Below are 22,970 nucleotides of genomic sequence, written 5' to 3'. Positions count from 1 at the left end.
GTCAGGTGTGCCTAAATGTCCGTTTTTACGGATTTTTGACAAAACGGTGACCTAGATTTTACAGACTAGATTCCTATTGGCCATATTATACCTCGTTGTGTTCCTTTACCACCTATGCATGCATTTATGATAATAGTTTATACCTACAGTCACTACCAGTTACGTAGTGGCCATCAAAAGATGCCCACCCCCACCTGATTTTGGCTACTTTTTACGTTTTTCCGATTTTGAACTCTTAAACGGCTTTCAAAGTGCCATATTTTCATGAACAGACATCTGAGAAGAGTTTATGGACCATGAACTGCTTGGTTGAAGTCCCTGCTATCATGACAGTTCAGCTGGGGCAGTTCAAAAAAGGTATGGAGGGTCATACGGGCCATCAAAGAATGGTTGTCGCCATCACGCCTACAGGCGGGATTGGGGGCTAAAGGGTTAAACGATTTGATCAAAATTTTTAAATTTGACTTCTGTTGGGTTTGAGGGTCGTTTTGGGGTGTAAAACTGACCAAAACACTCTTTAGAGGTTGAAAATCGGGAAAAAAATATTTTTAGTTTAACTCATTCGCCCCCAAGAGATTTCTGGAAAATCAGGCATTTTCGAAAATTTGCAATCATATGCAAATTATATGCAAATTAGCAGACTCTTGATGCTGTAACTGATGCTCATCTATTAAACTATGTATTGAGATTTGGGGGCGGATGGCATGGGTGGGGGGTGGGGTGGGAGGTGGAATATTTTCTCGTGGGTTTGAACCCACCCCCACTGAAAAATGTAAATTTTCCGTCTATTTTCCGATTTTTAAACGACCTTGAGAGGTGAACATTGACCAGACTGTTTTTCTTTGTCATTCAAGTATTACCCTATAGTTACAGCAGTCCATTCATGCTAACTGGGAGTATATTGGACTTAAGTGTCTTGCTGGGGAATTATTATTGTCAAGTCAGGTGTGCCTAAATGTCCGTTTTTACGGATTTTTGACAAAACGGTGACCTAGATTTTACAGACTAGATTCCTATTGGCCATATTATACCTCGTTGTGTTCCTTTACCACCTATGCATGCATTTATGATAATAGTTTATACCTACAGTCACTACCAGTTACGTAGTGGCCATCAAAAGATGCCCACCCCCACCTGATTTTGGCTACTTTTTACGTTTTTCCGATTTTGAACTCTTAAACGGCTTTCAAAGTGCCATATTTTCATGAACAGACATCTGAGAAGAGTTTATGGACCATGAACTGCTTGGTTGAAGTCCCTGCTATCATGACAGTTCAGCTGGGGCAGTTCAAAAAAGGTATGGAGGGTCATACGGGCCATCAAAGAATGGTTGTCGCCATCACGCCTACAGGCGGGATTGGGGGCTAAAGGGTTAAACGATTTGATCAAAATTTTTAAATTTGACTTCTGTTGGGTTTGAGGGTCGTTTTGGGGTGTAAAACTGACCAAAACACTCTTTAGAGGTTGAAAATCGGGAAAAAAATATTTTTAGTTTAACTCATTCGCCCCCAAGAGATTTCTGGAAAATCAGGCATTTTCGAAAATTTGCAATCATATGCAAATTATATGCAAATTAGCAGACTCTTGATGCTGTAACTGATGCTCATCTATTAAACTATGTATTGAGATTTGGGGGCGGATGGCATGGGTGGGGGGTGGGGTGGGAGGTGGAATATTTTCTCGTGGGTTTGAACCCACCCCCACTGAAAAATGTAAATTTTCCGTCTATTTTCCGATTTTTAAACGACCTTGAGAGGTGAACATTGACCAGACTGTTTTTCTTTGTCATTCAAGTATTACCCTATAGTTACAGCAGTCCATTCATGCTAACTGGGAGTATATTGGACTTAAGTGTCTTGCTGGGGAATTATTATTGTCAAGTCAGGTGTGCCTAAATGTCCGTTTTTACGGATTTTTGACAAAACGGTGACCTAGATTTTACAGACTAGATTCCTATTGGCCATATTATACCTCGTTGTGTTCCTTTACCACCTATGCATGCATTTATGATAATAGTTTATACCTACAGTCACTACCAGTTACGTAGTGGCCATCAAAAGATGCCCACCCCCACCTGATTTTGGCTACTTTTTACGTTTTTCCGATTTTGAACTCTTAAACGGCTTTCAAAGTGCCATATTTTCATGAACAGACATCTGAGAAGAGTTTATGGACCATGAACTGCTTGGTTGAAGTCCCTGCTATCATGACAGTTCAGCTGGGGCAGTTCAAAAAAGGTATGGAGGGTCATACGGGCCATCAAAGAATGGTTGTCGCCATCACGCCTACAGGCGGGATTGGGGGCTAAAGGGTTAAACGATTTGATCAAAATTTTTAAATTTGACTTCTGTTGGGTTTGAGGGTCGTTTTGGGGTGTAAAACTGACCAAAACACTCTTTAGAGGTTGAAAATCGGGAAAAAAATATTTTTAGTTTAACTCATTCGCCCCCAAGAGATTTCTGGAAAATCAGGCATTTTCGAAAATTTGCAATCATATGCAAATTATATGCAAATTAGCAGACTCTTGATGCTGTAACTGATGCTCATCTATTAAACTATGTATTGAGATTTGGGGGCGGATGGCATGGGTGGGGGGTGGGGTGGGAGGTGGAATATTTTCTCGTGGGTTTGAACCCACCCCCACTGAAAAATGTAAATTTTCCGTCTATTTTCCGATTTTTAAACGACCTTGAGAGGTGAACATTGACCAGACTGTTTTTCTTTGTCATTCAAGTATTACCCTATAGTTACAGCAGTCCATTCATGCTAACTGGGAGTATATTGGACTTAAGTGTCTTGCTGGGGAATTATTATTGTCAAGTCAGGTGTGCCTAAATGTCCGTTTTTACGGATTTTTGACAAAACGGTGACCTAGATTTTACAGACTAGATTCCTATTGGCCATATTATACCTCGTTGTGTTCCTTTACCACCTATGCATGCATTTATGATAATAGTTTATACCTACAGTCACTACCAGTTACGTAGTGGCCATCAAAAGATGCCCACCCCCACCTGATTTTGGCTACTTTTTACGTTTTTCCGATTTTGAACTCTTAAACGGCTTTCAAAGTGCCATATTTTCATGAACAGACATCTGAGAAGAGTTTATGGACCATGAACTGCTTGGTTGAAGTCCCTGCTATCATGACAGTTCAGCTGGGGCAGTTCAAAAAAGGTATGGAGGGTCATACGGGCCATCAAAGAATGGTTGTCGCCATCACGCCTACAGGCGGGATTGGGGGCTAAAGGGTTAAACGATTTGATCAAAATTTTTAAATTTGACTTCTGTTGGGTTTGAGGGTCGTTTTGGGGTGTAAAACTGACCAAAACACTCTTTAGAGGTTGAAAATCGGGAAAAAAATATTTTTAGTTTAACTCATTCGCCCCCAAGAGATTTCTGGAAAATCAGGCATTTTCGAAAATTTGCAATCATATGCAAATTATATGCAAATTAGCAGACTCTTGATGCTGTAACTGATGCTCATCTATTAAACTATGTATTGAGATTTGGGGGCGGATGGCATGGGTGGGGGGTGGGGTGGGAGGTGGAATATTTTCTCGTGGGTTTGAACCCACCCCCACTGAAAAATGTAAATTTTCCGTCTATTTTCCGATTTTTAAACGACCTTGAGAGGTGAACATTGACCAGACTGTTTTTCTTTGTCATTCAAGTATTACCCTATAGTTACAGCAGTCCATTCATGCTAACTGGGAGTATATTGGACTTAAGTGTCTTGCTGGGGAATTATTATTGTCAAGTCAGGTGTGCCTAAATGTCCGTTTTTACGGATTTTTGACAAAACGGTGACCTAGATTTTACAGACTAGATTCCTATTGGCCATATTATACCTCGTTGTGTTCCTTTACCACCTATGCATGCATTTATGATAATAGTTTATACCTACAGTCACTACCAGTTACGTAGTGGCCATCAAAAGATGCCCACCCCCACCTGATTTTGGCTACTTTTTACGTTTTTTCCGATTTTGAACTCTTAAACGGCTTTCAAAGTGCCATATTTTCATGAACAGACATCTGAGAAGAGTTTATGGACCATGAACTGCTTGGTTGAAGTCCCTGCTATCATGACAGTTCAGCTGGGGCAGTTCAAAAAAGGTATGGAGGGTCATACGGGCCATCAAAGAATGGTTGTCGCCATCACGCCTACAGGCGGGATTGGGGGCTAAAGGGTTAAACGATTTGATCAAAATTTTTAAATTTGACTTCTGTTGGGTTTGAGGGTCGTTTTGGGGTGTAAAACTGACCAAAACACTCTTTAGAGGTTGAAAATCGGGAAAAAAATATTTTTAGTTTAACTCATTCGCCCCCAAGAGATTTCTGGAAAATCAGGCATTTTCGAAAATTTGCAATCATATGCAAATTATATGCAAATTAGCAGACTCTTGATGCTGTAACTGATGCTCATCTATTAAACTATGTATTGAGATTTGGGGGCGGATGGCATGGGTGGGGGGTGGGGTGGGAGGTGGAATATTTTCTCGTGGGTTTGAACCCACCCCCACTGAAAAATGTAAATTTTCCGTCTATTTTCCGATTTTTAAACGACCTTGAGAGGTGAACATTGACCAGACTGTTTTTCTTTGTCATTCAAGTATTACCCTATAGTTACAGCAGTCCATTCATGCTAACTGGGAGTATATTGGACTTAAGTGTCTTGCTGGGGAATTATTATTGTCAAGTCAGGTGTGCCTAAATGTCCGTTTTTACGGATTTTTGACAAAACGGTGACCTAGATTTTACAGACTAGATTCCTATTGGCCATATTATACCTCGTTGTGTTCCTTTACCACCTATGCATGCATTTATGATAATAGTTTATACCTACAGTCACTACCAGTTACGTAGTGGCCATCAAAAGATGCCCACCCCCACCTGATTTTGGCTACTTTTTACGTTTTTCCGATTTTGAACTCTTAAACGGCTTTCAAAGTGCCATATTTTCATGAACAGACATCTGAGAAGAGTTTATGGACCATGAACTGCTTGGTTGAAGTCCCTGCTATCATGACAGTTCAGCTGGGGCAGTTCAAAAAAGGTATGGAGGGTCATACGGGCCATCAAAGAATGGTTGTCGCCATCACGCCTACAGGCGGGATTGGGGGCTAAAGGGTTAAACGATTTGATCAAAATTTTTAAATTTGACTTCTGTTGGGTTTGAGGGTCGTTTTGGGGTGTAAAACTGACCAAAACACTCTTTAGAGGTTGAAAATCGGGAAAAAAATATTTTTAGTTTAACTCATTCGCCCCCAAGAGATTTCTGGAAAATCAGGCATTTTCGAAAATTTGCAATCATATGCAAATTATATGCAAATTAGCAGACTCTTGATGCTGTAACTGATGCTCATCTATTAAACTATGTATTGAGATTTGGGGGCGGATGGCATGGGTGGGGGGTGGGGTGGGAGGTGGAATATTTTCTCGTGGGTTTGAACCCACCCCCACTGAAAAATGTAAATTTTCCGTCTATTTTCCGATTTTTAAACGACCTTGAGAGGTGAACATTGACCAGACTGTTTTTCTTTGTCATTCAAGTATTACCCTATAGTTACAGCAGTCCATTCATGCTAACTGGGAGTATATTGGACTTAAGTGTCTTGCTGGGGAATTATTATTGTCAAGTCAGGTGTGCCTAAATGTCCGTTTTTACGGATTTTTGACAAAACGGTGACCTAGATTTTACAGACTAGATTCCTATTGGCCATATTATACCTCGTTGTGTTCCTTTACCACCTATGCATGCATTTATGATAATAGTTTATACCTACAGTCACTACCAGTTACGTAGTGGCCATCAAAAGATGCCCACCCCCACCTGATTTTGGCTACTTTTTACGTTTTTCCGATTTTGAACTCTTAAACGGCTTTCAAAGTGCCATATTTTCATGAACAGACATCTGAGAAGAGTTTATGGACCATGAACTGCTTGGTTGAAGTCCCTGCTATCATGACAGTTCAGCTGGGGCAGTTCAAAAAAGGTATGGAGGGTCATACGGGCCATCAAAGAATGGTTGTCGCCATCACGCCTACAGGCGGGATTGGGGGCTAAAGGGTTAATGGCCAGAAATATTCAATAAAAAAATAAATGTGTAGTTGGATATGATTCCTTTTCAGCTGACTTGTTTTGTTTAATTTGTTATGGATAAAAATACAAATACTACAAATAAAAGTGGACGTGGCCGGGTACTTGTACATCCAAACAACAAAAAGACACTTAGTACAGATCTGAGAGTACTCGCAGTTACTGACAGCTAGTTCAAAGCCACTAACAGCTAATAAAAAAAATCATGCATCTAAGACTGCTTAACTTTTTATTTATAGTAAAATCAATATAAAGTCTACATCAGTCTGGTTAATCGTGACACATTGTTGCAGTTCTCCCCCTTATTTTACAACTAGAACATTACGGTAACCTTAACATTTCCACAGCTTTCCTTGGTAAATCAAGTAACAATGACAGAAATCTGTATTTTGAGCAAGAGTTTGAAATTATATGCAAGATTGGTATGGGATCATTTGGAGAGGTAAGTCATACAGATGTCCACTTTCTAAACGTGAGAAATCAGATCTGGTCATCTGCATAGGAAGTATAAAACGATTTGACACTGCAATAATGTATCTTTCATTTTTAATTACACCTTATGTAAGAATCCTGGGTTTTGATTGGTTGATAACCAGTGTATTTTTCACCAATTTACTGTTATCAAATGAATATCGTTCATTTTTTAACGCCGCCGGTGTATATGCAAAAAGGATATGCCTTTTTTACCCTCTCTGCCATGGTATTTGCCAAAAAATACTCTATCCGACTGGACGCTTGTAACGTCACGATCATCAATGCGTTTTTGAACATTAACATTCGGTGTAATTAAACAGATATAGCATGTTCTTGAGGGGTATTTGCAAAAAATACCAGTCTTGAGAATGAATTTCCCTCGCCTTACGGCTTGCGAAATTTAACATTCTCTCGACTGGTATTTTTCGTAAATACCCCTCCTTAACATGATATATCTGTTCAAAATGCTGGTAATTTGAGTTGAATTTTACAGACATGCAGGTATGGAAAACGAGTGATGTCATATATAATGTTCGTTTTATTGGGCAATTTAAAGAGTTATTTGAATTCATACAATTAACTTCTGTACAAAATGCTGTATATTGAGTAGATTTAGTAAGTCATTTTACAATGCTTTAATCAGTTAAGTAATAAACAAATGTGACTTTAACAACACAAATAGCGACTATCAATCAGAGTTCCCGAAAAGAGGTGGTCCGAGGGATTTGACCACAGACATTTTGCACAGGACAGATACCATTTTGGTATTTTGCTGTAGAAATAATAGATAGGTTAATAGCAGATTTTCTTCAAGGTCCACCAGGGAAAAAAATCTCATGAAGTCTGCTATCAATATTAAGAGGTGGACAGAAGTAGTTGAATATTCTGGCTTGTTATAACCAGTATTTTTAAATCTTGTTTATCATTTTTAGAAACGGTGCTTTTAATCATATCTCTTTATACAAAATTGACATTGGTGTCTTTTGTATTTATTGAGTTGTTAGTTTTCTGTCTTATTGACATGTACCATACCCGTCCTTTTATTCATATGTGATTACAGGTATATAAAGTCAAAAGTAAAGAAGATGGCAAACTGTATGCTGTGAAGAGGTCCCATGAAAGATTTAGGGGTGATGCTGACAGGTATTATATTAGATATAGACTACTTAGCATGTTTTATGCGTCTATCAAATAACAAAAAAGACATGTAATCTTCTGGTCAACTTTGCCCGAGGAAGTTTTAACCTTTATTTTGAATGTGTGATCTTGAGCTTAGTTTTTGGTAAGAAAGCTGAAGCAAAATAAAATGTGAAAAATAACATGCCCAGTTAGAGTTCTTGAAAAGTGTCAGTTTGAATCATTTGACTGATAAATTTTGAAATGTCTGACATATGGGTTAGGATTTCCCACAGCCGGTAATGGTAACGGTTTCTTCTGTAGCTCAGTCCATATCGTAAACTTGGTTATGTATGATGGCTAGTTTCGAAGCTGAGACATTTTCAGATATATGGTTAAATTTTCTGGGTATGAAGTGAGAATCATTTTCCATAAATTAACACGCCCCGAAAATCCTTTTGTGATGCAGCTCCTCATGGTAAAAAATCCCTTTTTTCACACAATAAGTTCTTTTGAAATTTAATACTTTTCATACATCCAATAACTCTATAGTTTTTACACTTTTATTCTGTCATGTCTGTGATCCTCTACTTTCCAAATCAACAAAATTGGCTAAGTTCAGTCACTTGTTAAAAATAGAAACATGTCCAATATCACTACACAGAGATTTTTTGTTTACAAACAACTTTTTTGAGTTCCTCACTTTGAGGGTATTAGGGATATTGACCCATATATTAAAGGTGAAATTTGTTTTTATTTTCTGGATGCTTGGTACCTTAGTCTAGTAACGACAAATTTCAGAATATGTATAACTTTTAAATTTGCAGTAATATTTGGACCAAATAAGGGCCTAATTGCCCCTACTCCTTTGAAATGTCTGACATATATTCCATGTCAGTCCAAATGTCTGACACAAGGTATTGAATATTTAGATAGAAATAAAGAATTGGACTGATGAAAATGTATTTCATGTATTTTGGACTGACACATTTTCAGACTTGGTCAGTCCAAATGTCCTGTAAAACAAATTTCTTTTCAAGACCTTGGAAGAGAACAGAATTACAAATATAACCACTGAATTATTGATCAGTATCTCATCTTACCAATGATTGATCAGTATCTCATCTTACCAATCATTGATGGGTGTCTCATCTTACCAATGATTGATGGGTGTCTCATCTTACTAATGATTGATCAGTATCTCATCTTACTAATGATTGATCGGTGTCTCATCTTACTAATGATTGATCGGTATCTCACCTTACCAATGATTGATCGGTATCTCACCTTACCAATGATTGATCGGTATCTCACCTTACCAATGATTGATCGGTATCTCACCTTACCAATGATTGATCGGTATCTCATCTTACCAATGATTGATCAGTATCTCATCTTACCAATGATTGATCGGTATCTCATCTTACCAATGATTGATCGGTATCTCATTTTCTAATGATTGATCAGTATCTCATCTTACCAATGATTGATCGGTATCTCATCTTACCAATGATTGATCGGTGTCTCATCTTACCAATGATTGATCGGTATCTCATCTTACTAATGATTGATCAGTATCTCATTTTCTAATGATTGATCAGTATCTCGTCATACTAATGATTGATTAGTTTCTGACCTTACCAATGATTGATCAGTATCTCATCTTACCAATGTTTACAATGATTTACTAAACATTAAGATAGCATTGCTATTTTGTAGAAGGAGGAAGCTAGAAGAAGTAGCCAAGCATGAGACACTTCCACCTCATCCTAACTGTGTTACATTCTACAGGGCATGGGAGGAACGACAACGATTATATATACAGGCTGAACTCTGTAAAATAAGGTACAAGTCTATAGGGGTTACTCTTATATAAGAATAAGGAGGTGTGGTTCCACTTCATCCTAACTGTTACATTCTACAGGGCATGGGAGGAACGACAACAATTATATATACAGGCTGAACTCTGTAAAATAAGGTACAAGTCTATAGGGGTTACTCTTATATAAGAATAAGGAGATGTGGTGTGGTTGCCAATGAGACTACTATCCACCAAAGTTCAAATGAAATGGATGTAAGCAATTATAGGCACCTCAAAATTATAAAACAATTCATTTGAGAAAACTAACAGCCTTATTTATAACAAAACAATTTACAAAAAATAAATATGACAGACATGAACCTACGACAACAACTTTGGGCCTGTGGCTGCTAAAGTTTATTGTGAAGATTGTATTACTCAAATTGTGTATAAAAAAAAATAGAATATAAGAATTGTAAGATGATTGAGTAAACAAACATAACTGTAAATATTATTGGATTTTTGGATACAAAAAAGTTGCCTAAGTCACTGACAAGGTTGTACAAGAATTAATTTTTAAAAAAAGATGTGGAATATAAGTCATCAAGATAACAATTAAACAACACATAAATGTTATATTATAGATTGAGGCAAAGCTAGATATATATTCTGTACCTCAAAACCAGACACTGAACCCATGGAAGGCACTTAGAAATCTTATCTATGGGTTGCATTTTTGGTGTAAAGACATTTTTGTACAGTGTACATCGTAAAGAAATCTAAAAGTACCTCAATGTTCAAGGTGTCTCTATAGCTGCCTGGTCACCTAATGTTGCCTTTCCTGTGTACTGTGTATGATTTAATAGAACCGCTTTTATCACACGTTCTTATTTAAATATTTATCACAGCATTGAGTTCTTATTTAAATATCTATCCATCTGTCAGATTTTAAGTTGACATATGATGCATTTTTCCTGATTTAATGTTGAGTTTTTCTGATGCAGTTTTTCAGAATATACAGATCAGCACCATGAGATGTTAGAAGAGGGAATCTGGAACTTCTTAGTGGATTTATTAATGGTGAGAATTATTAACTTCAATATTTTAGGAATTCCAATGTTTACTTTGTATTTATTGTCTGGAATACATTGACTATATATAGCTAATAAGCAAGACACACTCACCCTTATATGAATAAAAGGTTATCATATTGGGTATACTTCAATGTGACACTAATCCAATGTCACAAACAAACCAAGTCACATTTTGACATCAATATATTGTCTACAGCCTAAAGATACAGAAACAGGTGTAAAACAAACTGATAAAAGATAAAGAAAGAAGATTGTGTTTAATTCTTGCATATGAAAATTATAGTTGTAGTGTGAGAGATCTGGGGTATAGAAATAGAAATTCTTTATTTGACCAATTATGGACCCTTGCGGGTTTTAAATTTCATACTATGATTACAATGATATTTTTTTTGACAATGAAATAATAAAATGCGACCTAATAGAACAGTGAATAGTTAGTGCATGCACATTATGCAGGTTCCAGTCTTGTAATTGACTGATCCATAGGCTTACATGCTAAACAGCTGATCTTTGAAAATAGAAAAATAAAAAATGCTACATAGAAAATTTTTTTCATGTTCATATTATGTATGTACTAATGTGAAATTGTGATTTAATCGAAAAAAAAGTGGGTCATGCCACGAAGAATAAAAAGTTATGTAACCCTGAAGTCAAAACTATTTTTTTCTACTTTCTGTTTGCTGTTTTTACTAGGCCGCACCACTTCCAGTAAACATGATATCCTTCCACTTTCCTGGATTGATATCCCCAAAAAGATGCAAGATTTTTTTAAATCTATATATATGTTTCAATTCAGTATAAACTATTAATCAAACAGAAAAAATTGAGTCCAGAAAAAAATTCAGAAAAAAATGGTCTATTTTATTTCCCTCCATGTTTTGACATGCACCGGAAACTAGAGTTGTAATACAAGACTGGTACCAGAAGAGAAAAGTTAATCAATTGATATGCAAGGATTATTCCCCTTTGAACAGTATCTGATAATATTTGAAGATATGTTGTTCAGTTGGAAAAAAAGAAGCCCCAACTGATTAAATGTAAGGGTAGTTTTCTCGCATGTACATGCAGCAACCAATAACAAAATATTTATGTATATAACATTTAAATTGCAAGAACTGGACTAGCACCTTTACAATTTTGACTGGAGTTTAATACGTACATTAGGCATTAAAATTGCTGAGATAGCAACTGAAGGACACAAGAAAACAAGACATATTTTGTATAAGTTAGTTATTCTGTATAATATTGAAGGAGTACTCCTGGCTAATTGTTTGTGTCTTCAAATGTTTGCCACTGGACATAAGCAACAATAAATTGGTCAAGCTGAAAATTTTACTTATAAGTGAAAATGTTTGAAATACAAAGAAATTATACAATACAGAGATTTACTTGGCTTTAGATAAATCTTGGTGGTTGTTGAAAAGTCCTCAACATTGAACAGAAATAAAATGTACACTAATTATAGCTAGGTTCTAGGCCAAATATGTATGTCTGTTACATTGTACCTCATTGACTGACTGTTATTTTGATTATTGACCTGTAAAGATTTTATTGCCTTTCCAAATTTTTTCCAATAAATAAGCGTTTTTTGTTGTGTAATTCAGTAGACTATGTATCCTATTTCAGCTTGATTATTCAGTCAAATTTGTAATATCGATCAAAATAGGGGGAAATAATTGTCAGACCATGGGGAATTACAAATATACTATCTTGCATGCATCCATAACTGGATGTGTTGTGTAAATCTGGTTCTAAGAAAACTTATAATCTTTCAGGATTTTGTGGTAAACTTGGATCTAAAATCAGAGAACAGTGATATCATAGCAGACTGGTAGTAAACATGGTAAAATGAACATATTTTCTATATTTTCAGGCAGTAAAACATTTACATGATCATAACCTGGTTCACATGGATATAAAACCTGAAAACATATTCATATCATATGATAATATTTGTAAACTTGGAGACTTTGGTCTGGTTCTGGATGTATCAAAGGTAATTATATAGTATTACAGATATATGTGTTCTGGTTCCTAGTCTCCTAGGATTATTCCATTATTCTGTTTTAATGATGGTGTCTTGCAAGGGATTTTTGGCTGGTATCCTTTAATTTAATGTAAGGGTTTTATGACATTTTGTATATGTATATACATTTGTAGGACTCTGAACCGAGATGGTACTAAGAACTGCGATGGTTTGAAGCTGAAGTGCGTCTTTGTTCATGCTGAAGTGCGATGGTGGCATTTTGATGCTATCTTGTTGATACTACGCTGAAGTGCCATTGTTGTAAAACTGAAGTGTGATGGTCTACACAAACTACATTTTCAATGCTTTGCATGTCGATGTAGAAGTAAATTTGCATGTTAGAAGCAGTTTTCAAGGTTTTTAAGTTAAAAAGGGGCTTAATGACTTTAAGTTCTAAGAGAAACGTGGAAGATTTGTGTATGAGGGAAAGTTAACCTTCTGTAGCGAATTTTTAAGAAAAATCTACAAAAGGCTCTTTTTTGTCGACCATTCGATTTTTGTCGAAAAAGCAAGCCATAGCGATCCTACATTCCGTCGGCGGCGGCGTCCACAAATATTCACTCTGTGGTTAAAGTTTTTAAAATTTTAATAACTTTCTCAAACTATCCTGGATTTCTACCAAACTTGGATAGAAGCTTGTTTATGATCATAAGATAGTATCCAGAAGTAAATTTGAAAAAAAAAATTCCTGTTTTTCCGTATTTTACTTATAAATGGACTTAGTTTTTCTGCCAGGAAACATTACATTCACTCTGTGGTTAAAGTTTTTAAAATTTTAATAACTTTCTTAAACTATCCTGGATTTGTACCAAACATGGACAGAAGTTTGTTTATGATCAAAAGCTAGTATCTAGAAGGAAATTTTTATTAAAATTTTGTACTTGTTTATCCATATTTTACTTATAAATGGACTTAGTTTTTCTTCAAGTTAACGTTACATACATTCTGCAGTTAAATCCTGGATTTTTACCAAACTTGGACAGAAGCTTCTTACAATAAAAAAATTGTATCGAGAGGAATATTTTTATTAAATTTTTTCCTCATCTCATTTTTGTTGAGCCTGCGATTAACAGCAAAAGTAGGCGCGACACTGGGTTCCGTGGAACCCTTACGAATTTTTATGTACGATGGAGTGCAACATTCTTTAAATACATATGGGTCTGCAGACAGACTCTTCATATTAGGATATTATTGTAAATGAGGAACTCATAAGAGGAACAAAGTAAAGATAAAATATTTATGCAGAATTATGTCCACGATCCCTCATTTAGTATGCACCTGTAATTAAGGACAGACATATACAATAATGAATATAAATTTATTTACTATTACAAAAAATCTACATGTACTTCTCATAATAATTACACATCTGTAGATTTTAAACTAGACGTCATGCATCAAATAGACCATCCCACATCAGCGAACGGACCATCGCACTTCGGCGTAGATTATCGCACTTCTGTGTGACAATCACACCTCCTAATCCTACATATCTATGAGGTTTAAACATGTTTTTGAAATCTCAACTCTCCCTTTTTTAATCTCGTTCATTGGACAAACAAAAGGTTCTTAAAAGAAATACAATAAAAATCAATGTATGAAAAGAAAAAAAACTCTACAATAAAGGTAAGTTAGATAACAAGTAAAGCAATGATAAACTGTACTGTATCAAAGATTGCTCCCAGTACATTAGAGCAAGCTCGCAGTACATCTGAAGATTTAAATGATGATGTCCTGCACTCTCATAGTACCTTAGAGCTAGCTCAAAATACATCTTCTGAATTTGAAAAATAGAGGCGAAAAATACCAAAGGGACATTAAAACTCATAAGTCGAAAATAATCTGACAACGCCATGGCTAAAAAAGAAAAAGACAGACAGACAAACAACAGTACACAAAACACAACATAGAAAACTAAAGACTGGGCAACACGAACCCTAATGAAATGATGCTGCTTTGCACTCTCAATATATATATTTTTGGCTGTACTTCAGAGTTGATTTTCTGGTACTTGTAAACAAACACATTTTTGAGATACAAAATGTAGGTTAATCTGATATGTATGCTAATTCCTAAATACATCAGGAGATTAATTTTATACACACGTTTTAAAGATAATTGTTCTGTTACAGGGATGTGATTTATCTGAGGCCCAGGAAGGGGATCCAAAGTATATAGCACCTGAGCTGATGGATGGAAAATTTGGTAAACCTGCTGATGTATTCAGGTAAATAAGTAAACCTGCTGGTGTATTCAGGTAAATAAGTAAACCTGCTGGTGTATTCAGGTATTCAAATTAGTAAACCTTCTGGTGTATTCAGGTAAATAAGTAAACCTGCTGGTGTATTCAGGTAAATTAGTAAACCTGCTGGTGTATTCAGGTAAATTAGTAAACCTGCTGGTGTATTCAGGTAAATGAGTAAACCTGCTGGTGTATTCAGGTCAGTTTAGTAAACCTGTTGATGTATTCAGGTAAGTTAGTAAGCCTGCTGATGTATTCAGGTAAATAAGTAAACCTTCTGGTGTATTCAGGTAAATAAGTAAACCTGCTGGTGTATTCAGGTAAATGAGTAAACCTGCTGGTGTATTCAGGTCAGTTTAGTAAATCTGTTGATGTATTCAGGTAAATGAGTGAACCTGCTGGTGTATTCAGGTCAGTTTAGTAAACCTGTTGATGTATTCAGGTAAATGAGTAAACCTTCTGGTGTATTCAGGTCAGTTTAGTAAACCTGTTGATGTATTCAGGTAAATTAGTAAACCTGCTGGTGTATTCAGGTAAATGAGTAAACCTGCTGGTGTATTCAGGTCAGTTTAGTAAACCTGTTGATGTATTCAGGTAAGTTAGTAAGCCTGCTGATGTATTCAGGTAAATAAGTAAACCTTCTGGTGTATTCAGGTAAATAAGTAAACCTGCTGGTGTATTCAGGTAAATGAGTAAACCTGCTGGTGTATTCAGGTCAGTTTAGTAAATCTGTTGATGTATTCAGGTAAATGAGTAAACCTGCTGGTGTATTCAGGTCAGTTTAGTAAACCTGTTGATGTATTCATGTAAATGAGTAAACCTTCTGGTGTATTCAGGTCAGTTTAGTAAACCTGTTGATGTATTCAGGTAAATTAGTAAACCTGCTGGTGTATTCAGGTAAATTAGTAAACCTGCTGGTGTATTCAGGTAAATGAGTAAACCTGCTGGTGTATTCAGGTCAGTTTAGTAAACCTGTTGATGTATTCAGGTAAATGAGTAAACCTGTTGATGTATTCAGGTAAATTAGTAAGCCTGCTGGTGTATTCAGGTAAATGAGTAAACCTGCTGGTGTATTCAGGTCAGTTTAGTAAGCCTGCTGGTCTATTCAGGTAAATGAGTAAACCTGCTGGTGTATTCAGGTCAGTTTAGTAAACCTGTTGATGTATTCAGGTAAATGAGTAAACCTGTTGATGTATTCAGGTAAATTAGTAAGCCTGCTGATGTATTCAGGTAAATTAGTAAACCTGCTGATGTATTCAGGTAAATGAGTAAACCTGCTGGTGTATTCAGGTCAGTTTAGTAAACTTGTTGATGTATTCAGGTAAATTAGTAAACCTGCTGGTGTATTCAGGTAAATGAGTAAACCTGCTGGTGTATTCAGGTCAGTTTAGTAAACCTGTTGATGTATTCAGGTAAATTAGTAAACCTGCTGGTGTATTCAGGTAAATAAGTAAACCTGTTGATGTATTCAGATAAATTTGTAAACCTGCTGGTGTATTCAGGTAAATGAGTAAACCTGCTGGTGTATTCAGGTCAGTGTACAGTCTTCACGATGAACTTTAAAATCTACAGGCCCGGAGCTCAATTTTTGGAAAATTTTAGTTAGATTCTGTTGGCCTGTAAATATGATTTTTACAGGCCCGAGAGCAATTTTACAAGCCTGGGTTGCTGGGCCTGTGGTTCAGCGTGAAGACTGAGTTTAGTAAACCTGTTGATGTATTCAGGTAAATTAGTAAACCTTCTGGTATATATATTCAGGTCAATTTAGTAAACCTGCTGATGTATTCAGGTAAATTTAGTAAACTGCTGATATAGGTAATTTTGGTCAACTTGCTGATATATTCAGGTAAATTTGGTTAATCTGTTGATGTTTGCAGGTAAATTTGGTAAACATACTGATATATGAAGGTAATTTTGGTTAACTTGCTGATTTATTTTGGTAAATTTGGTTAATCTGCTGGTATTTGCAGGTAAACTTGCTGATATATTTTAATAGGTTTATTTGGTAAACCTGGGGATATATTTGGGTAAATTTGGTAAACCTGCAGATATAATCAGGTACGTTTTGTGGCTGTGACTGTCTTTTTTTTATGGTTTTTTGGATTCATTTTTGTGTCAGATGACAACATATACATTATGTGCATGTTACAAGTCTGGCTATCTTTACTGTGTGTTGTTTGTCTTTGTATGTCTGGTTATATTTTAGGAGTCTTGTTTTAATGGTAGATGTTGTCTGGTTGTACATTGTACTATCATGCCTTGTCATTTGTCTGTTTTTTTAGCTCACCTGACCTGAAAGGTCAAGTGAGCTTTTCTCATCACTTTGCGTCCATCGTCCGTCGTCCTGTGTCCGTCGTCCTTCGTCCGTCGTCCGTCGTCCGTAAACTTTTACAAAAATCTTCTCCTCTGAAACTACTGGGCCAAATTTGACCAAACTTGGCCACAATCAATATTGGGGTATCTAGTTTAAAAAATGTGTCCGGTGACCCAGCCAACCAACCAAGATGGCCGCCATGGCTAAAAATAGAACATAGGGGTAAAATGTAGATTTTGGCTTATATCTCTGAAACCAAAGCATTTAGAGCAAATCTGACATGGGGTAAAATTGTTTATTAGGTCAAGATCTATCTGCCCTGAAATTTTCAGATGAATCTGACAACCTGTTGTTGGGTTGCTGCCCCTGAATTGGTAATTTTAAGGAAATTTTGCTGTTTTTGGTTATCATCTTGAATATTATTATAGATAGAGATAAACTGTAAACAGCAATAATGTTCAGCAAAGTAAGATCTACAAATAAGTCAACTTGACCAAAATGGTCAGTTGACCCCTTAAGGAGTTATTGCCCTTTATAGTCAATTTTTAACCATTTTTCGTAAATTTTTGTAATCTTTTACAAAAATCTTCTCCTCTGAAACTACTAAGACAAATTTAACCAAACTTGTCCACAATCATCATTAGGGTATCTTGTTTAAAAAATGTGTCCGATGACCCCGCCCGTGAACCAAGATGGCCGACATGGCTAAAAAATAGTACATAGGGTAAAATGCAGTTTTTGGCTCATATCTCTGAAACCAAAGCATTTAGAGCAAATCTGATGAGTATAAAATTGTTCATTAGGTCAAGATCTATCTGCCCTGAAATTTTCTTACCAATCAGGCAACCCGTTGTTGGGTTGCTGCCCCTGAATTGGTAATTTTAAGGAAGTTTTGTCGTTTTTGGTTATTATCTTGAATATTATTATAGATAGAGATAAACTGTAAACAGCAATAATGTTCAGCAAAGTAAGATCTACAAATAAGTCAATTTGACCAAAATTGTCAGTTGACCCCTTAAGGAGTTATTGCCCTTTGTAGTCAATTTTTAACCATTTTTCGTAAATTTTTGTAATTTTTTACAAAAATCTTCTCCTCTGAAACTAATTAGACAAATTTAACCAAACTTGTCCACAATCATCATTAGGGTATCTAGTTTAAAAAATGTGTCCAATGACCCCGCCCGCAAAACCAAGATGGCCGACATGGCTAAAAAATAGTACATAGGGTAAAATGCAGTTTTTGGCTTATATCTCTGAAACCAAAGCATTTAGAGCAAATCTGTCGGTATAAAATTGTTCATTAGGTCAAGATCTATCTGCCCTGAAATTTTCAGACCAATCAGGCAACCCGTTGTTGGGTTGCTGCCCCTGAATTGGTCATTTTAAGGAAATTTTGCTGTTTTTGGTTATTATCTTGAATATTATTATAGATAGAGATAAACTGTAAACAGCAATAATGTTCAGCAAAGTAAGATCTACAAATAAGTCAACTTGACCAAAATGGTCAGTTGACCCCTTAAGGAGTTATTGCCCTTTATAGTCAATTTTTAACCTTTTTTCGTAAATTTTTGTAATCTTTTACAAAAATCTTCTCCTCTGAAACTACTAAGACAGATTTAACCAAACTTGTCCACAATCATCATTAGGGTATCTTGTTTAAAAAATGTGTCCGATGACCCCGCCAACCAACCAAGATGGCCGACATGGCTAAAAAATAGTACATAGGGTAAAATGCAGTTTTTGGCTCATATCTCTGAAACCAAAGCATTTAGAGCAAATCTGACATGGGGTACAATTGTTCATTAGGTCAAGATCTATCTGCCCTGAAATTTTCAGACCAATCAGGCAACACATTGTTGGGTTGCTGCCCCTGAATTGGTAATTTTAAGAAAATTTTGCAGCTTTTGGTTATTATCTTGAATATTATTATAGATAGAGATAAACTGTAAACAGCAATAATGTACAGCAAAGTTAGATCTACAAATAAGGCAAAATGACTAAAATTGTCAATTGACCCCTTAAGGAGTTATTGCCCTGTATAGTCAATTTTTACAATTTTCATAAATTTTGTAAATTTTTGTAAATTTTTACAAAGTATTTTCCACTGTAACTACCGGGCCAAGTTCATTATAGATAGAGATAATAGTAAGGAGCAAGAATGTTCAGTAAAGTAAGATCTACAAACACATCACCATCACCAAAACACAATTTTGTCATGAATCCATCTGTGTCCTTTGTTTAATATGCACATAGACCAAGGTGAGCGACACAGGCTCTTTAGAGCCTCTAGTTTAGGAGTCTTGTTTTAATGGTAGATGTTGTCTGGTTGTACTATCATGACTATGAAATGTTTTTGACCATTCTTGTTACCACTTTAATGTATTATGACAACAATGAATGAAAAGAAAATCTTTTAATTTCAGTTTAGGAATGGCTACACTAGAATTGGCTGGTGACCTGGACCTCCCAAGAGGAGAGGAAGGCTGGCACTTACTCAGGTCTGGTACAATTCCAGAAGAATTTCTAAGAGGTAAAAAGAGATGATTCTAAGGTTACTAAATGCATACAACTTTTCTATCACATACTAAGGCACAGTTAACAAATATTTAACAACATTTTAGAATTTAGCAGTGTCATAGAAAAATGCATTGTGTTAAATTAGAAACCCTTTAGTTTTAAGCAGTGGTGCTAGAAAAAAATTCTTGGTTGATAGTTTATAACAATTGGGCTGTAGATTTGTGGAAATTGTGATGAAATGGGAAAAACTGCATGATGTAAAGGCAAGTGATTTGGATGTGCATTCTATTGGAGACAGAAATCACGAAGAAGGAGGACAAGATTGTTGTTGAAATTCTCATCTTTAAAATTGTATTGTTAAGATTATGTTTTTTCCCCAGACTAATTATAGCTCTCTACAAAAGTTCTTCAAATACTCTTACTTAAAAAATCTTGGACTTTTGATGGTTGAAAAATTGTGGCAGTGATTAAGATCATCACTAAGCCGAGGAATCCTATTTGTTGTGTATAATTAATTTGCTTGCTATGAGTATGGCATAGCATTGGGTCAAACAAACAAAAATAAGTATTTCCTACACTGGTTGGTGTGGAGTCTGAGAATAGTCTTTTACAAAGCACATTAAGAATTTGTTTTAGTTAATTTATTCAATAATAAACATGATGGAATTGAAAGGATATATCTAGTTTATCAATTTATCGTACAAAATTGCTTCATAAAAAGACTGTCAATGCAGCAGTGCTTTGTTTAATATCTGTTCTTCATCTCAAAGTCCCAGTGAGGCCTTCAGCATGGAGCAAAAACTCTTGAATCATGCCAAGTTCAAGACTCCATGGTACAAGTTAAAACATAATTCTTTGCTGCTGATAATAGATATAAGAAGATGTGGTATGAGTGCCAATGAGACAACTCTCCATCCAAGTCAAAATTTATAAAAGTAAACCATTATAGGTCAAAGTACGGTCTTCAACACGGAGCCTTGGCTCACACCGAACAGTAAGCTATAAAGGGCCCCATAAATAATGTTCATACTATATCAAATTAACATGTTCTAATCCTAGCTCTATATGGTGGAAAGATAACCACCAGGAGAACTCAGCATCAATGCCTTATAATGTTGACATCAATACATTATAATGTTGACATCAATAAATTTTAATGTTAACATCAATACATTACAATGTAGACATCAATACATTTTAATGTAGACATCAATACATTTTAATGTTGACATCAATACATTTTAATGTTGACATCAATAAATTTTAATGTTGACATCAATACATTGTAATGTTGACGTCAATACATTATATTGTTGACATCAATACATTGTAATGTTGATGTCAGTACATTGTAATGTTGACATCAATACATTATGTTGACATTAATATATTATAATGTTGACATTAATACATTATGTTGACATCATGATATTGAATAGAAGACACATGACAGGACATAAATATATATATATTTTCAATATAGATTTGGTAAATTTGTGATGGCAATATATTAAATTATCTTCTTGCAGATAAATCTTTTGATCTGAAGTATGTGATACGTCAAATGTTGGATCCTGATCCTAGAAGTCGTCCTACAGTAGACCAAGTATTAGCTTTTCCTTATGTTAGAAGGGTAAGTAACTTTACATTTAGTAGATCAGGTATTAGCATTTCCTTATGTTAGAAGGGTAAGTAGACATTAAATTAAGTAGACCAAGTATTAACAATTCCTTATGTTAGAAGGGTAAGCAGACATTAGATTAAGTACACCAAGTATTAGCATTTCCTTATGTTAGAAGGGTAAGTAGACATTACATTGAGTAGACCAAGTATAAGCATTTCGTTATGTTAGAAGGGTAAGTAGACATTAGATTAAGTACACCAAGTATTAGCATTTCCTTATGTTAGAAGGGTAAGTAGACATTACAATGAGTAGACCAAATATTAGCATTTCCTGATGTTAGAATTAGCAGACATTACATTGAGTAGACCAAGTATTAGCATTTCCTTATGTAAGAAGGGTAAGCAGACATTACATTGAGTAGACCAAGTATTAGCATTTCCTTATGTTAGAAGAGTAAACAGACATTACATTGAGTAGACCAAGTATTAGCATTTCCTTATGTTAGAAGGGTAAGCAGACATTACATTGATGAACCAAGTATTAGCATTTGCTTATGTTAGACGAGTAAGCAGACATTAGATTAAGTAGACCAAATATTATCATTTCCTTATGTAAGAAGGGTAAGTAAACATTACATTGAGTAGACCAAGTATTAGCATTTCCTTATGTTAGAAAGGTTAGCAGACATTACATTAAGAAGATCAAGTATTAGCATTTCCTTATGTAAGAAGGGTAAGCAGACATTAGATTAAGTACACCAAGTATTAGCATTTCCTTATGTTAGAAGGGTAAGTAGACATTACATTGAGTAGACCAAGTATAAGCATTTCGTTATGTTAGAAGGGTAAGTAGACATTAGATTAAGGACACCAAGTATTAGCATTTCCTTATGTTAGAAGGGTAAGTAGACATTACATTGAGTAGACCAAATATTAGCATTTCCTGATGTTAGAATTAGCAGACATTACATTGAGTAGACCAAGTATTAGTATTTCCTTATGTAAGAAGGGTAAGCAGACATTACATTGAGTAGACCAAGTATTAGCATTTCCTTTTGTTAGAAGAGTAAACAGACATTACATTGAGTAGACCAAGTATTAGCATTTCCTTATGTAAGAAGGGTAAGCAGACATTACATTGAGTAGACCAAGTGTTAGCATTTGCTTATGTAAGAAGAGTAAGCAGACATTAGATTAAGTAGACCAAGTATTATCATTTCCTTATGTTAGAAGGGTAAGTAAACTACACTTTGAGTAGACCAAGTATTAGCATTTCCTTATGTTAGAAGGGTAAGCAGACATTACATTAAGATGACCAAGTATTAGCATTTCCTTATGTTAAAAGGGTAAGTAGACATTAGATTAAGTACACCAAGTATTATCATTTCCTTATGTTAGAAGGGTAAGTAAACTATACTTTGAGTAGACCAAGTATTAGCATTTCCTTATGTTAGAAGGGTAAGCAGACATTACATTAAGATGACCAAGTATTAGCATTTCCTTATGTTAGAAGGGTAAGCAGACATTACAATGAGTAGATCAGGTATTAGAATTTCCTTATGTAAGAAGGGTAAGTAGACATTAGATTAAGTACACCAAGTATTAGCATTTCCTTATGTTAGTAGGGTAAGTAGAAATTACATTGAGTAGACCAAGTATTA

General features: G+C 35.4%; 1 protein-coding gene across 1 annotated transcript in view; it reads left to right on the top strand.

Moving 5' to 3' along the window:
* LOC127705093 (membrane-associated tyrosine- and threonine-specific cdc2-inhibitory kinase-like) overlaps positions 1 to 22,970 on the top strand; it is a 43,578-nt gene that overhangs the window by 3,572 nt on the left and 17,036 nt on the right. Inside the window, exons 3-10 of the mRNA XM_052209362.1 lie at positions 6,450 to 6,544; positions 7,637 to 7,719; positions 9,412 to 9,537; positions 10,498 to 10,573; positions 12,461 to 12,583; positions 14,746 to 14,840; positions 19,593 to 19,699; positions 21,216 to 21,319. Of these exons, the coding sequence (XP_052065322.1) occupies positions 6,450 to 6,544; positions 7,637 to 7,719; positions 9,412 to 9,537; positions 10,498 to 10,573; positions 12,461 to 12,583; positions 14,746 to 14,840; positions 19,593 to 19,699; positions 21,216 to 21,319 (809 nt within the window). The remainder of the gene's footprint in view (positions 1 to 6,449; positions 6,545 to 7,636; positions 7,720 to 9,411; positions 9,538 to 10,497; positions 10,574 to 12,460; positions 12,584 to 14,745; positions 14,841 to 19,592; positions 19,700 to 21,215; positions 21,320 to 22,970) is intronic.

The sequence above is a fragment of the Mytilus californianus genome, unplaced genomic scaffold, assembly GCF_021869535.1.
Source record: "Mytilus californianus isolate M0D057914Y unplaced genomic scaffold, xbMytCali1.0.p SCAF_6, whole genome shotgun sequence".
Taxonomy (NCBI): domain Eukaryota; kingdom Metazoa; phylum Mollusca; class Bivalvia; order Mytilida; family Mytilidae; genus Mytilus; species Mytilus californianus.
The sequence above is the reverse complement of the archived record's forward strand: the minus strand, read 5'-3'. Positions and strand labels throughout refer to the sequence as shown.